This window comes from Lagenorhynchus albirostris, chromosome 7, assembly GCF_949774975.1.
Source record: "Lagenorhynchus albirostris chromosome 7, mLagAlb1.1, whole genome shotgun sequence".
Taxonomy (NCBI): Eukaryota; Metazoa; Chordata; class Mammalia; order Artiodactyla; family Delphinidae; genus Lagenorhynchus; species Lagenorhynchus albirostris.
Window position 1 is genome coordinate 105477675 of NC_083101.1, and position 14676 is coordinate 105492350.

The window sequence follows — 14676 nt, forward strand, 5'->3', positions numbered from 1 at the left end:
TTCATGTAACTGCAAATGGGAATTAACAGCACACTGATTTGGGGTGGGGGGGAATATTAGAAGTTGCTTTTCATACCATGTTTACTGACAAGCTTTTGCAGTTGTTGATCTAAGTACTCCTGACGCTTTGTTAACACAGTTAGCCATTTTCTACGTAGTCTCTCTAAATCCCGATCCTAGAAGCAAACAAGGGGATTACAGTAAATATAACATCAAGACAATATATCTGAAACCGATACTCTATCTTACCTTACTCTAATATGCTTCAAAAATGTAAAGTATTATACCCTAACATTTTTATTACCACTACTAGTTGAATCCAACCATTATTCAGAATAGAAACTTTCAGAAATTAAAGCATTACTGTACTAGAGTAACACCATTTCTGAAAGGGCACTCTGATAATCCAGAACCAGTTTTTCCCTTATTTTATTTTTATTTTTTTGCGGCACGCAGGCCTCTCACTGCTGTGGCCTCTCCCGATGCAGAGCACAGGCTCCGGATGCATAGGCTCAGCGGCCATGGCCCACGGACCCAGCCGCTCCGCGGCACGCGGGATCCTCCCGGACCGGGGCACGAACCCACATCCCCCGCATCGGCAGGCGGACCCCCAACCACTGCGCCACCAGGGAAGCCCCAGAACCAGTTTTATTTCTATTGGCTCAAAGGGTAGAACTCCAAGCACTCATGCAGCCAATATCTTCTACAAGGTCTCTTTGCTGGATAAAAATCACAAATACTACTCGATAATCCTCAAATTTATATCCCTTAGAACCATCGGAAGAACTCTTCAGATTTCTTAACTACAGCCTTCAACATGTTTCACCAGCATCTACAAATCATGTAAATGCTTCTCTCCCTAGTTTCTGTTGGGTTTCTTTTTTTTTGGCGGGGGGGGGGGGTGGTGGTGGTGGTGGCAGACGGGATGTTACCAACAGACTAACAACTCTACCAGTCAACACCTGACTGTGCTCCCATCTTACCTCATTTCCTTCTGTAATAAAGTTACGTGACTGGGTAGATCAGTGGAATGCTGAGCATATTGGGAGTATCTGGATTTCACTAAGGCACTTAACCAAATAGCTCATGACATTCTTGTGGACAAGAAGGAGAAATGCGCAATGGATCTACTTGGAAGAAATTATAGAAGACTGAAATATCAAATCCAAAGAATAGTGATTAATGGAATAACGTCAGCTTAAAAGAATTCCCTACGGTTGTGCCACAGGACTCTGTATTTAACCCTCAATACTTTTATCAGCAACTTATAGGAAAGCAGACATTTTTATCCAATTAGAATGAAGCCAAACCAGGAGGGTGACTGCACTGGCTGACATAATCAGGATCCGAAGAGCTCTGACAGTGCTAAACGATGACTAACCAGACTCACAAAATAAAATGTATCAGACGTAAACAAAATCTTGCAGGAGATTAGGGAAAGGGGGGTGGGGGGAAAAACAAAACAAAACCTGTTTGACTCCAGGAAGTAGGGAAAGGAGACCTGGCTTAAAGTATGGAAAATACCTAAGGGGCGTGGCTTGACTGAAGCCAAGTCTGCAACAGCTCTTCCAGGGAAAAAGGAGAGAGCAAGTGCAAGGAAGAGGACCTGAAGAATGGATCTGCAGGGGCCTGGATGGGCAGCTCCAGGTTTGGAAAAGGATAACAGTCACAAATGATTGTTCCCTTCTGTTTTAACTTCAGACAAAGCAATATCTGAATCAAAACTAATTGTGTAGTTACTAAGTAACAGCATGGCAAGACTCAGGAATGTGTAATTTAGTACTTTAATCGAGCTTATTTGACTAGGATAACCCGTGCTTCATTACCTGGTAACTGTCCATGTCCTCCTCTTCCTCCTAAGAGAAAAAATATATTATGCAGAGCCGAAACAATCATTTATCCAAGAATCAGACTACGCTAAAGAAGTTTGAATCTTTTCCCATACTTTATATTTTCTACTTTAACGAATACGCTTTTTCATCTCCCACCCACGCTCACCCTCACACTCGGTTTTACAGTTTTCAGGTAGTTGGAGTGAAACCTTCAGCTTCTCATAGGAAAGTGAAGAACCTCATTTGACCTTTTCAGGGAGCTAGTACAATACTCTCCCCCTGCTGGGTTTATAGTCCCACTCCCCAGGGGAAATCAAACACCTGCTGGCAAATAGTCTTTATGAGCCAGCAGGGGGTTTCTGCAGAGGGGTGGGGGGGCGGAAATCAGGCACTGAGGAACTCCCGGAGGCTGAGATGTTTTAACCCTCACTTTGCCATGTACCAGGGAAAACCAACAAGCTGGTGCAGTGGTTCCACGCAAATGCAATACAGTTAAAAAAAAAAGAAAAGAAAAGAAAAGAAAAAAAGATATCCAAGAAAATAAAATACTGAAAGAATTGTTTGTGGAAGGCAGTTTTCTGCCAGGTTCCAAAAGACTCTCTTGTCTGGTTGGGTCTGTCAACAGAGACTTACATGGATGGTTTCATGCGTCTTGGCCGATCTCGGCGCCCTGACTTTTACACATCCAATGCCAACAGACAATATACATTCTTCCATCAGCGGTAAAGTCCCAGACTCCTGCACAGACTTCACTTCCACTTGGACTCGCCGGGACTGCCCCTGTATCACAGACAATTTTAAGAGTTTCTCAAAATCGGTTTGATTCCCAAAAATTTGGTTTAGAGAGACCCCTACAGGCTGATGATGAGAAAAGCATTTATCTTTAGAGATGCTATCTCACCGTATCTTACATGTTTAGTAGTAAATTACAAATTCAAAAACTAATCAGGAACAAATATATGGCTTAGATATTTTTTCCAACAAAAAAAACTTTAAAACAATCTAACAAAGGAAATGCAAAAGGCTAGACAATATAAAATGTTCCACTTACTAATAAGCAAATTAAAATAAGCATGAAACACCTTTATTTTCACTTACTAAGCTAGCAATTATCTTTTAAAAAGGCAATTTACAATATTGCCCAAAGTTTACAAAAAAGGCAATTACATACACTGTTGGTGGGAATATAAATCGGTAAAGCTTTCTGCAGGGCAATTTGCCTTAAAAAATAAGAATCCCTTGACCCAGCAATTCAACTTTCTAGGAACCTGTTTTAAGTAATCATATATGTACATAAAGAATCTTACAGCAATGTTAAGAATAACAAGAAATTAGAAGCAAATTAAATGTATAGCATTGATAACTGCTTAAACTATAGTATATTAATGAAATATTTACATGGTCATTAAAATATTGCTATAGAAAAACATACATGATATATAAGTTAAAGAGTACAGTGACAGATGTTAACTAGACTTCTTTTACAAAAGCAGATTACCAAAGCCAGTATATATAGTAGGATCCACTTTAAAAAATAAGCAATCAGAATAATAAGAATGATTACACTATCCTGAATTCACTGCTCTCATCCCAAAATAAAATAATTTTAAGCCAAGTTGCAAAATGAAGAATTGATCAGAAAGAAACTGTTCCTTCTTTAAGCATGTTTTCACAATAAACACTATGTGACTTTGAATATTTACAATGAAGTAATTTTTAAAAGAAAATTCTCAGTATCCCCAATCACTGACTTCAAAGTTGGTTTATAAATTCTAGGAATGTAAAATAGAATTTGAAAAACAGAATCTCAACATGTAATTTCAAGTCAGTTACCCTTCCCCTCTTCTATTGGATTTTAATTCCCAAGAGCTTTGTATCATCAGGAAAATCAGCTTAGGCAATGATTGATTCTATCAAGCTAGATTTAAAGAGATGGGTTGCAGATGTCTTTAATATTTTCCGAGGACTATGCATCAGATATTTTGTGCAAAGAAGAAAACATTTTAATTGTCTGAAATAGTTTAGTCATTTCAATTAGCTACCTTTGGTTTTCACTTTTCCTGAGACAGGAAGTGACCTATTCTGAATGTGCGCCCAAACGTGAAGGGTGAAGTACCTATACTTTGGGGGAGAATACAGGATAAAGAGAAAAATGGAGGGAAAAGATCCAGGAATGGCTTAATGCTTCACAGAAAAGCTTTGAACAGCTTTACCAATACATAAACTATTAGTGAACTTCTTGTAACTGCCGATATTTGACTATTTTTTAACTACAAAACTAGCAAATGCATGCAGTTAATCTAATCAGTTCTCCTCTGCTATTTTCCTGTTGGAGAACAATAGGTTCCCATTTTGAATTCTAATAAGTCTACCATCCAAGGCCCTCCATGAACTAGCTGCCCCAAGCCTCTATAACCTCTTCTGTTACTGCTTCTAGCTCTTCCTACAAGTTACTGATACTTTCTACCCAAACTTACCTAATTCCACCCTCTATCTTTATTCCTGCCATTTATATATGAAGAACCCTTCCAACATGATTCTTTCACCACCCAGGTCAAGACGCACACCCTTCAAAAAAGCCTTTCCTGATATACCCAAGATATCTTTGAACACTTTTAGTAAAGGTTGCCAGAAGTGTGAAAAACACTTAAATATTCAATTTATACTAAACCACAGAAAATTATCTGGTCTTGCCTTCCGGGAGATGAAGAATTTCTAAGGCATCCGAAGAGGATATATATATAGTTTTAACAGATGTTCAGGAAAAGATGTTCTTCACACCCTTATGAATCCTATTTTATGTATATATCTCACACTATATTTTAAACTAATTTCCTTTTGCTTTTAGTGCCTTGTCTATACATGAATGGATTTGCTAAAATTCATTTGCTAGGGTCAGAGAACAAGTGCTTATCATTTTCCTCCTCCTAAGACATTCAGAAACTTATTTAAGCAAACTTTTTCCTTTAACCTTTTCTCATATTTTGCTTTGAATGATTTCAACATTCATTTTCTTGAGCCATTCTAATATTTTACTACTGTTTTAAAGTATGGAAACTATCACAGGCAATAATATTTTACTAAATGTTGACTTCATGTAAAGAATAGCAAACGAGTATTTCTAAGTCTTACATGTAAATTCTATTAAGATACTCTCATCTTTAACTTGCAGCACAGATACTACAGATCACATCTGTCTGGGGTTAAGTGACAAGTCCCACACGTGTCTCTGCTGTATTGGTGTCTGGCAGGTATTCACATCTACCTAGCTGCATTTACTTAACGTGTCCTATTTACCTAACGTGTTAAGTAAGATAGAAAAGATATTTGGTCTTTGTCCTCAGTTCCTGGCACAGAGCTCCTAAAACTCTTGGAATTTCCTTAATGATAAAGGTGATAGGTGCGTCTTTTAACCATGTGACTTTTCATTTGGTCACTCTAGGCAGATCCCTAGGTGGCTTCAGGATTGGGGCTGGTCGCCAGGAAGACCAAGCCTTGATCAGAAGGTTGGAACTTTCAGCCCTACGCCAAAACCTCAGGGAGTGAGAAAAAAGGGGCTGGAGATGGGGTTAATCACCAAAGGCCAGTGCTGTCATCCACCACGCCTACGTAAAAACCTACTAACGATGGGGTTAGAGCTTCCTGGCTGGTGAACACGTCAGGTGCTGGGAAGCTGGCGCAGCGAAGGGCACACGGCAGCTCCTCATCCTTCCTCCACACCTTACCCCGTGCAGCTCTTCCGCTTGGCTGTTCCTGAGTTGTATCTTTTACAGTAAACTGGTAACAGTAAGCAAAGGGCTTTCCTGAGTTTTGTGAGTCATTCCAGCAAACTATGAAACCTGAGAGTTGCAGGAACCCTCAACTCTAGCCAAGTAGGACAGAAATGTGGGTGACCTGGGGCCCTGACACTTGCAGCTGGTGTCTGAAGTGAGGGCAGTCCTGTGTAAGTCTGGGCCCTTAAACCTGTGGAGTGTGATGCTCGCTCTGGGTAGTTAGGGTCCAAACTGAACTGAATTACAAGACACCCAGTTGGTGCCTGCAGAGAAGCAGAGAACTGGTGGGCATCAGAGGGGAAAACACTTCTCATCTCCCATGTATCAAGCACTGGGCTCCATATAGTATTTCTTTTTTTTTTTTTTTTTGCGGTACGCAGGCCTCTCACTGTTGTGGCCTCTCCCGTTGCAGAGCGGGGGCTCCGGACGCGCAGGCTCAGATGCCATGGCTCGCGGGCCCAGCCGCTCCACGGCATGTGGGATTCTCCCAGACCGGGGCACGAACCTGTGTCCCCTGCATCGGCAGGTGGACTCTCAACCACTGCGCCACCAGGGAAGCCCCATATACAGTATTTCTAATCCTCACAATAACCCTACAAAGTTGGTGTTATCACCCCGCTCCACTTTACACCTGAGGAAAGGTTCCGGGAGGTGACTGAATTTGCTCACGGATATACAGCTAGGCCATGGGACAGCCAGAACCAAACCCCAGAATGTTAGACTCTGAAGTGATTGTTCTTTCTGCCATGTCACACAGCCTCTCCTCGTCTTTATAAATGTTCTAATGCTGCTTGATACGTTTGTTTTGTTTCCTACAGTTCAATTCTAAGTCACTATAAAGCTTATCTTTTTCTTTTTTTAAAAAAAATATTTATTTATTTGGTCGCACTGGGTCTTAGTTGCAGCAGGTGGGCTCCTTAGTTGCAGCACGTGGGCTCCTTGTTGTGGCTTGCTGGCTCCTTAGTTGCAGCTTGCTGGCTCCTTAGTTGCGGCATGCATGTGGGATCTAGTTCCCTTGACCAGGGATTGAACCCGGAACCCCTGTGCACTGGGAGCGCAAGCTTTATCCACTGTGCCACTAGGGGAGTCCCAAAAGCTTATCTTTTTCTTACTTAAACTTCACAGAAGCTGGTTTTAAATACTGTACACAGCTTTATTTTTGAAAATGAAAGAAAATACACATGAAGGGAGAGAAAACTTTAATAAGTGGTCTTGGCCAATCTAGATTTCATTATCCCTGATGTTTCTGCTAAAAGGAATCCAATATTAACCTTTACGACACCAAAGAATTCAATGTTAACATTAAAAATGTCATTACCTGCCGGAGTTGGAAGATTCCACCTGTTGGCACGTCCTTTGCAGGAATTACCTCTACAGGGCAGTATTCACCATTCTCATTCTGTTCCAAGATTTGAACCCAGAATTCCACTTTCCTGGTGACTTCGCTCCATCTAGGAAATAGTTGAAGTTCTTGGAAAATCATACATTTCTATTTCAATACAGGCAGCTTAGGATCCTACACATGAGAATTAATGATGAAAATAACCTCCAAACAGAATAACTCAGTAGAATTATCTGTAGTTCAGTGAGTAATACACAAATACATACTGGCAAATGTAATTAAAAGCAAAGTTCAACAAACAACATCAGAACTAAAAATGATGCCTTTATTTCATTCAAAAAGGTATGATAATTACAAATCTATTTCAAAGTGGTTATTCAAAAATTTAAACATTGTTATCAGAAGTACAGAAGTAAGTTGCAGTGATTATCTTTTCATACAGCAAAGGTAGTACTGTATGCTTTGGTGACTGGACAAGTATCTCTGCTGAGGTCAATAAGAGAATCAAAAAAAAAATCCCAATGTCTAATTTAGTATTTGGTAAAACTTTCTAAATACAAAAAAAAGAAGAAAATCTGCTTCTCATCTATAATTAGATGCAGTACAAATATATGCTCTTTCAGTCTTTTCCTTTTAACTCTTCTGTTTAAAATCCTGGTCAACAAGTAAGCCTTCCTCCTTCCACGATTAATGCTATTTGAAAAGAACTTTGAGCTAAAGATAGAATAAGTAAGGGACTTCCCTGGTGGTGCAGTGGTTAAGAGTTCACCTGCCAATGCAGGGGACACAGGTTTGAGCCCTGGTCCGGGAGGATCCCACATGCTGCGGAGCAACTAAGCCCGTGTGCCACAACTACTGAGCCTGTGCTCTAGAGCCCACGAGCCACAACTACTGAGCCTGAGTGCCACAACTACTGAAGCCTGTGTGCTGAGCCAGTGCTCCACAACAAAAGAGGCCACCGCAATGAGAAGCCCGCGCACCGCAACGAACAGTAGCCCCCGCTCACCACAACTAGAGAAAGCCCGCACGCAGTAACGAAGACCCGACACAGCCAAAGATAAATTTATTTAAAAAAAAAAAACCATGTAAACCTGAATTCCAGAGTATATCTTGATCTATTTTCGCTACAGATGATTAATTAGAAGTATTTCATAATGATAAGCAACCTATTCTCCAAAAATTCATTTCACACTTCATTCTTAACTACCTATTTCTTAACTTTTTCCCATCACTCTTCAAAGTTCACTCCTCCAAGGAAGTTTAACTGTGCTGTTAATACCGTGGACATAACACCAGCTATTACTGGAATACTGGTAATGCTCAGGAAGGGGTAACCTTTATAAATGGCAATATTAATCTCTAGCAATTTTTTAAAATTATAAATGGAATCAGATGGATATCTAAAATTCACCTGTCCCGAAGACTGCGTGTTTTTGCTTGGATAATCCCCAAATCCCACAGGGTTGGGTTTTTCCGAGGATCATTCATCTTATGGCCATAGACTTCAATTGCCAAAGCCCCTTCTGAAAGATGCTCGATAAAGTCTTCAGTGATGCCAACAGAAAATTCCTGAAAGGAAGTAGGTACAGAAGAAGAAAACACCTTCTAGTGACCTTACAATTACTTACACCTGACATATCCTCACTTCATCATGGAGAAGAGAAATAGAATGTTTTAGCCATAGGACAAAACTGTCATCCAATACCCATAATGAATGCTCAGATGGCCCAAGGTTCTTAACTCTGATTCTTAAAAAACTTTTCACCTTGAAAATCTATTGTGAAAGACCAGCACTGTATTCTATTTTGTTAGCAATATTTTGGGAGCTATTTTTGAAAGTATAAATAATTATATTAAGAATGACAACAATGATCTATGTCTTGATATAAAAGTTATTACATCCAGTAAGGCAGCAGTGTGTTGGAAAAACAATTTTTTCCAGTTTTTAGGAAGTTAACTATCTCCAATAATAAGAGAGAAAGGAAATAAATACTGATCATCAGTGCAAATAATCACCTATTTTAAAAAAATTCTCCTATCTGTCCATCTTTGTACGATAGATGTAAAACAGCCTCTTGCAATAATTAGGATTAAGCTCTAAAAAAGTTTATTTTAAAAAGTCATAGAATCTCTCTCTCTCTCTCTCGATCTTTAGCACAACAAAAGTATTTCTGTTTTAAACAGATTAGAAAGAGACCTCTCTCGAAAAAAAAAAAAAATGAGATGGCTCAAGTGAGATAAAGTAGAAAAAGAGAATTTAGAATCTGACAGTCCCGGCTCTGCTAGTTACTAGCCATGGGCAAATGACCTCTGAACCGACTTCTTCAGCTAAAAAAAGCACTGTCATCAAATACAGCTGTGGGAAAGAGCAAATGAAAGAATCACAAAGTGCTGAACAGAATATTAGGGGCTCCACAATGCTAGTTCTTATCTCCCTTCTATCTTCACTTTCTCTAAAACACTAGTTTCCTAACCTTCCCAGATGACAGTTTCTCCAGTAACTCATACAAAACATGGATTCCTTTTGGAGAAGAGCAGACATATGTACATATAGTCACACAAAAGTTAACTTTTGATGCTGGAGGAGCTACATGCACTGACACTACAGTTCTGCTTTTCCCCCAGGCTTACAGAGATATAATTGACATATAACGTTGTGTAAGTTAACATGTACATACAGTGTGTTGACGGCACTTTAGTCTTTGACTCCAACCCCACTCTAAGAACCTGATCCAAGACACAGACTGGTACCAAATTACTCAACAAAATATGGGTTGTTTTTTGTTTTGACCTGAGTAATTAAATGCTGCCCCAGTCTGGAAAACACACTTACATTGCACTGATCAAAGACAACCATGCACTGAGGTTCCTTGCTGACAGGAGAGGATGAGGTATCCACCTCGGGTGCAACAATTACCGGCTCCTGTTGATCCCAGAAGTTGTATTTGCAGAATACAAAGTGGGACAGATGCTGTGGCAAGCCGGTGGCTTGAAGTATTTTAACCTGAAGGAAAAGGAAGACTGTTTTTAACTCAGAAAGTTCCAAGAAGTACTTTGAGTCAGAGACACAGGCTCTAGTCCTGACTGTGTCACTAACAGTTGGTTTACGTTGACCAAATCTCATTCAACCTGGGCTGTATTTTTGCATCTGTGAAATGTCATATTTAGTGAGAGGTTGACACAAGGTATCAGTAACCTTGAGGATATACAAGTGGACATTTTAAAGCATTTACAGGCTGATGAAGAACATTTACAATTCGTTTTTTATATCATCATCATCTTCGGAAGAAGAAAGTTCTCAAACATCAGCACCATTCAATCATACAAACTCGGCCAACTATGGATAATACGGCCCAAGGACACAAGATTGTTAAGAATGATGAATGAAGAATGAAAACAGTGTGAATACCAGTAAGCAGTAAATATTCAGAAAAGGGCAAAAAAACATTTATTTGATATTTTAATGTATAATAAAGAACAAGGTTCTCAATTGGAATGTTACTTGCTACTAGAGCGTTTTTGGAAAACTTTAAAAGCATCAGGAATGTATACTCTGAAGATCTGGAGGGGTGAACGGAGGAGACAAAAGATGGTGACCGCTGACCATTCTCTGCAGCGATGTGTACGATGCCTTCTCCGTGCAGATTCAGGGAGGAGGGCCAGATCAAAGGAAATGTGCCCTGGACTGCTGGGGTGTGGGGTTTTGTGATAACTACGTGCGATGACAGAAGTATGTGTTTAATCAGAACCGAACGCCCCCAGAAGAAATGCCCATAATAGATTTTAAAGCAGCCAATGGTCTAAATATTTCTTTTGGCAGGCAGTGTCAGGTTGATTTTTAACTTTTGTGATAAGTTGTGGAAGAAACTAAATACTGAAATTAACTAAGCTAAATTCTGACTTCATAATCCATGAGGCCAACCTTCAGGAGACTGCACACTGATCAGTTATCACGCTCTTCACCCGGTAGCTTCCTACATGTTGTATGACGCACTCTAAACCTCCAGTACGTAAAATAAACAAAAACAGATTTGAGTATGTGGCAGAAGTTTACATAGTTTAGCAACCACAAATGTTCTTACTGTTTAACGAAGTATTAATAATGACACAGAAAATCATGCAAAGCAGACGACTATTTTCTTCTATAATGGGTAAGCAACGGACGGGCACTCCTGCTATTACTCACTTTTTTCTGTGATGGCACAGAGTTTGAAACATCTAGATAGCAATTCCCAGGCTATGAAAGACAGATTGACTAACACATTTTGTTTGTCCAAAACAAATAGAGCCATTAGTATTTGGCAATTAATTTTTCATTAAATTTTAAAAACCATGCCCTTTTCATTAAGTGTTTAAAATGCTTATTATAGTCTTTAAGATGAGGCAATGTGGTATTTGGGAAGATTGCAATATTCTGGAGTACAAAGACCTAAATAAAAATTTCTGCCACTTATTAGCTTCTGTTTATGAGCAAATTACTTAAATTCTTAGGCTTAGTTTTTCTCCTATGGAAAACAGGACAGCTACCTAATGATAGATGTGTGAGGACTAACCATACCAATGAAATACAATGAATGAAATCACTACCAGGCGTTACGTGGATGGATGTTCAATACATACTTCTTTGTGACTGAATTCCATCTGAAAGTTAATTTTCTTTCTTAGAAATCAATTTCAATTTTAAGATTGAAATAAATAAGCAAGCAAGGTTTCATATGCTGAACTCTCTCCCCTATAGGCAACTCCTCAGGAATGAGACTGCAGGAATAAAGAATATCAGGAATAAAAATATCAGGAATGATATCTAGAACATAGGTTTAAGTATTTGCTTGCAGAAACCAAAATCACCACCAGGTGTCAGAATACCACAGACTTCAACTTGCCACTGCTCAAGACCTACAGCCCAGAAATGTCGGGAGACACTGATGTTGTTCGCGGTTTTAAAATATACTAATTTTATTTAATGTAATTAAAATGATCGATATGTTAATATGTGCATACTTTTTTTCATCACAGAAAAATAAATCTAGTCGTCTTTTAAGGGCCAGTGATACTCATCACCTGTGATATCTTAAGTGCCCCCAAACTGGTATCTTTTGTTTTATTCCCCACCAATATTTAACTACCATACAGTTTATTTGTCTTCCTCCTTTTACACAAAAGGCTATTACACACTCAGAATATGGTGTCTAAAAACCACTCCCCACTGAAAGGGATCCAGTTCCTTGGAGAAATGGTCTGGGACAAGGAATGTACAGTCTGCGTCACTCCAGAGCAGGAAAGCTGGTGCACTCTCTGAGGGTTAGGGTTGTATCAAAGGACTCAAGAGCCACCCGAAGAGGCCTCCACGGGTCAAAGATGGGATCGTTTGAGCTTCGATATAGGTAATGAATACAATGGATCAAAACACACCAAGTATATTTAAATCCAAGAGTTCATAATGATACGAAGACCAAACCAAAAAAACCTCACTTGTCGCTTTTGCATAATAGTAGGAAAACCAATTCATTATTTTGAAAACTAGCGAATAAAGGGAGAGAATGGAGCATTCACCCTGCCTTTTAGATACAAATTGTACCTCTGAATAGCAAAATAGTTGACAGTAGGAAGGTTCACTCTACAGAATTCCAGCTAATAAATGAAGGAATGATAGAATTATTTTTTCTAACTCCTAATGAAATACCTAGGTAATAACCATCAACGATTGCTAACAACCCCAAAAGAGAACCAGACATGATGTGCCTTCTGATGGAAGACACCTCACCCTGTAAAGGATCATCGCCCCTCCCCTCCCCCATAGGTCACCTTTATATCTAACTCCCAATTTACAGCAAATACACCTTAACACAGTAAATAATACCAATCAGCAAAATCCAGACTATGAGAAAACACACGATGACAACGCAGTTTCTACAATAAACAAATTGCAGGGTGAGAGAGAGAGAGGGCAAGCAGGAGGGAGCAAGCATAAGGGCCAGAGCCTAAAGATTAAAATATAAAATAGACTAAAGACACCAAGACGACCAGGGAAACTGACTGGATATTTCATGATATTAAAAAAGTATTAACTCTTGATCATGATATCCTGGCTAGGTTGGTTTTTTAAAAGTCCTCTTCTTTTGGAGATATATATACTAAACTATTCTTGAAGAAATATGATGTTTGGGATTGCTTCAAAATAATCCAAGGGAAGGGGACAGCGGAGAAGCAGCTTGTGTATATGAACGAAACAAGACTGACCATGAGTTGATAGTCGAGGGAGGATGAATAGGGGTCAATGACACTATCCTACTACTTTTCTGTATGTTTGATATCTTCCATAAAAAAATATTAATACATTTTAACTTCATTTAAAAAAAAAGCCTAAGTTACCCAGTGACAAAGATACATTTCCCAAGTGAGACAGTACCCTCATATGTTACTTCACTAATGGTAACTTTCACAGGTTGCATCTCTGGTCCATCCCCTTTAAAGTGGGCCATTATGAGTCACAAAGCCTATGTCTCCCCATCTTTGATAATCATACAACCTCAAAGGAAATGTTCTGAAATCGAGTACAGTACAAAGATTCACCGTTTAGTGAATTAAGAATACTTCCCCGTCACACGGAAGCAATGGACCGTCAATTACTAATTGAGGCCTCCTAAATACATGCAAAGACCTATGGAAAGTGGCCCAACTCTAACAGCTTTAGCTGCTCCATACCTGTAGCTGATGCCTAACTTACTCCTTTCAAAATGAAACTCAATTCTAGAAATATTTACTGAGCTACAAGACTGGACCTAGGATAGACTACGAAATGAGAGTGAAGTGTGGGCTTCCTGGCCTCACCTTTGAATGGCCTCCTCACTCACACACGGTGTCTAAGCCCCTTGCTGATTTCTCGTCTTCAAAAACCTTTTCAAGTGGTGCCTGGGTGATTCTCAACCATGGCACCCTGGCCCACTAGAGTGTGCCTGGAAATGCACGATGGGACGTTCTCCTTGTCGTAATGAGTGAAGAGGCGGCCCTACCTATGCTGACCTAACACGCGCCCAAGCAACACCCGTGACGATACCACAGCCCCCTAGGGAGAGGACAGCTTTACATAACATGCTCTCCTTCCAGTTCACTCTGAGTCTCATCTTTCCAGAAATATCCCTCAGACCTCACTATGTGCATTCATTGATGACCCCTACTCTGTGTCCCAGAACAACTCCTATCTACCCCTCTCAGAGCACACGGGACACACAGTACTGGAGTCCTCCGTTTACCTCTGCGTCCCCCAAAGGTGCACACCAACTACACAGGTTGCTCCCCTGACAGCACGAGTCCTGCCTGACTCATTTTCATATTCCCAGCGCCTGACAGTGTCTCACAGATGATACTCAACACACAGTTCAGGAACAGCATGCGTGGGAAGAGCAGAGAGGAAAGGGTCTGGGGCGAGGACATGACGGGACAGCACAAGCAAAGGCATGCTCCTGAAGAGGAAACAAGAAACATGCAAAGACAGGGTGAAGAGTGGCTTAGGCGGCTGCTTAGCAATAGGACCAGGGCTGGGACACACCTCCAGCATCAGAAGAGCCCAAAAGGAGGAGGAAACCTGTGTGAGAAAACCGGCTTCTCTAGAGAGAAGTTCAGACAAACTCAAATTCACATAATTTTAGGGCAGAACAGCCCAGAAGAAAGAGGTGACTTATCCAAGGGGTCACAGAAGAAGGGAGTGGAAATACCTGGCTACCTGGAA

At 40.1% G+C, this 14676-nt stretch overlaps 1 protein-coding gene across 3 annotated transcripts in view; it reads right to left on the reverse strand.

Moving 5' to 3' along the window:
- Positions 1–14676, reverse strand: part of KIF13B (kinesin family member 13B) — a 187805-nt gene that overhangs the window by 59755 nt on the left and 113374 nt on the right. For all 3 annotated transcript variants that reach the window (XM_060155774.1, XM_060155773.1, XM_060155776.1), the window contains exons 22-27: positions 9781–9951; positions 8359–8516; positions 6924–7056; positions 2466–2612; positions 1827–1856; positions 77–176 (exon numbers count right to left, since the gene is read on the reverse strand). In XM_060155774.1, the coding sequence (XP_060011757.1) occupies positions 77–176; positions 1827–1856; positions 2466–2612; positions 6924–7056; positions 8359–8516; positions 9781–9951 (739 nt within the window). The remainder of the gene's footprint in view (positions 1–76; positions 177–1826; positions 1857–2465; positions 2613–6923; positions 7057–8358; positions 8517–9780; positions 9952–14676) is intronic.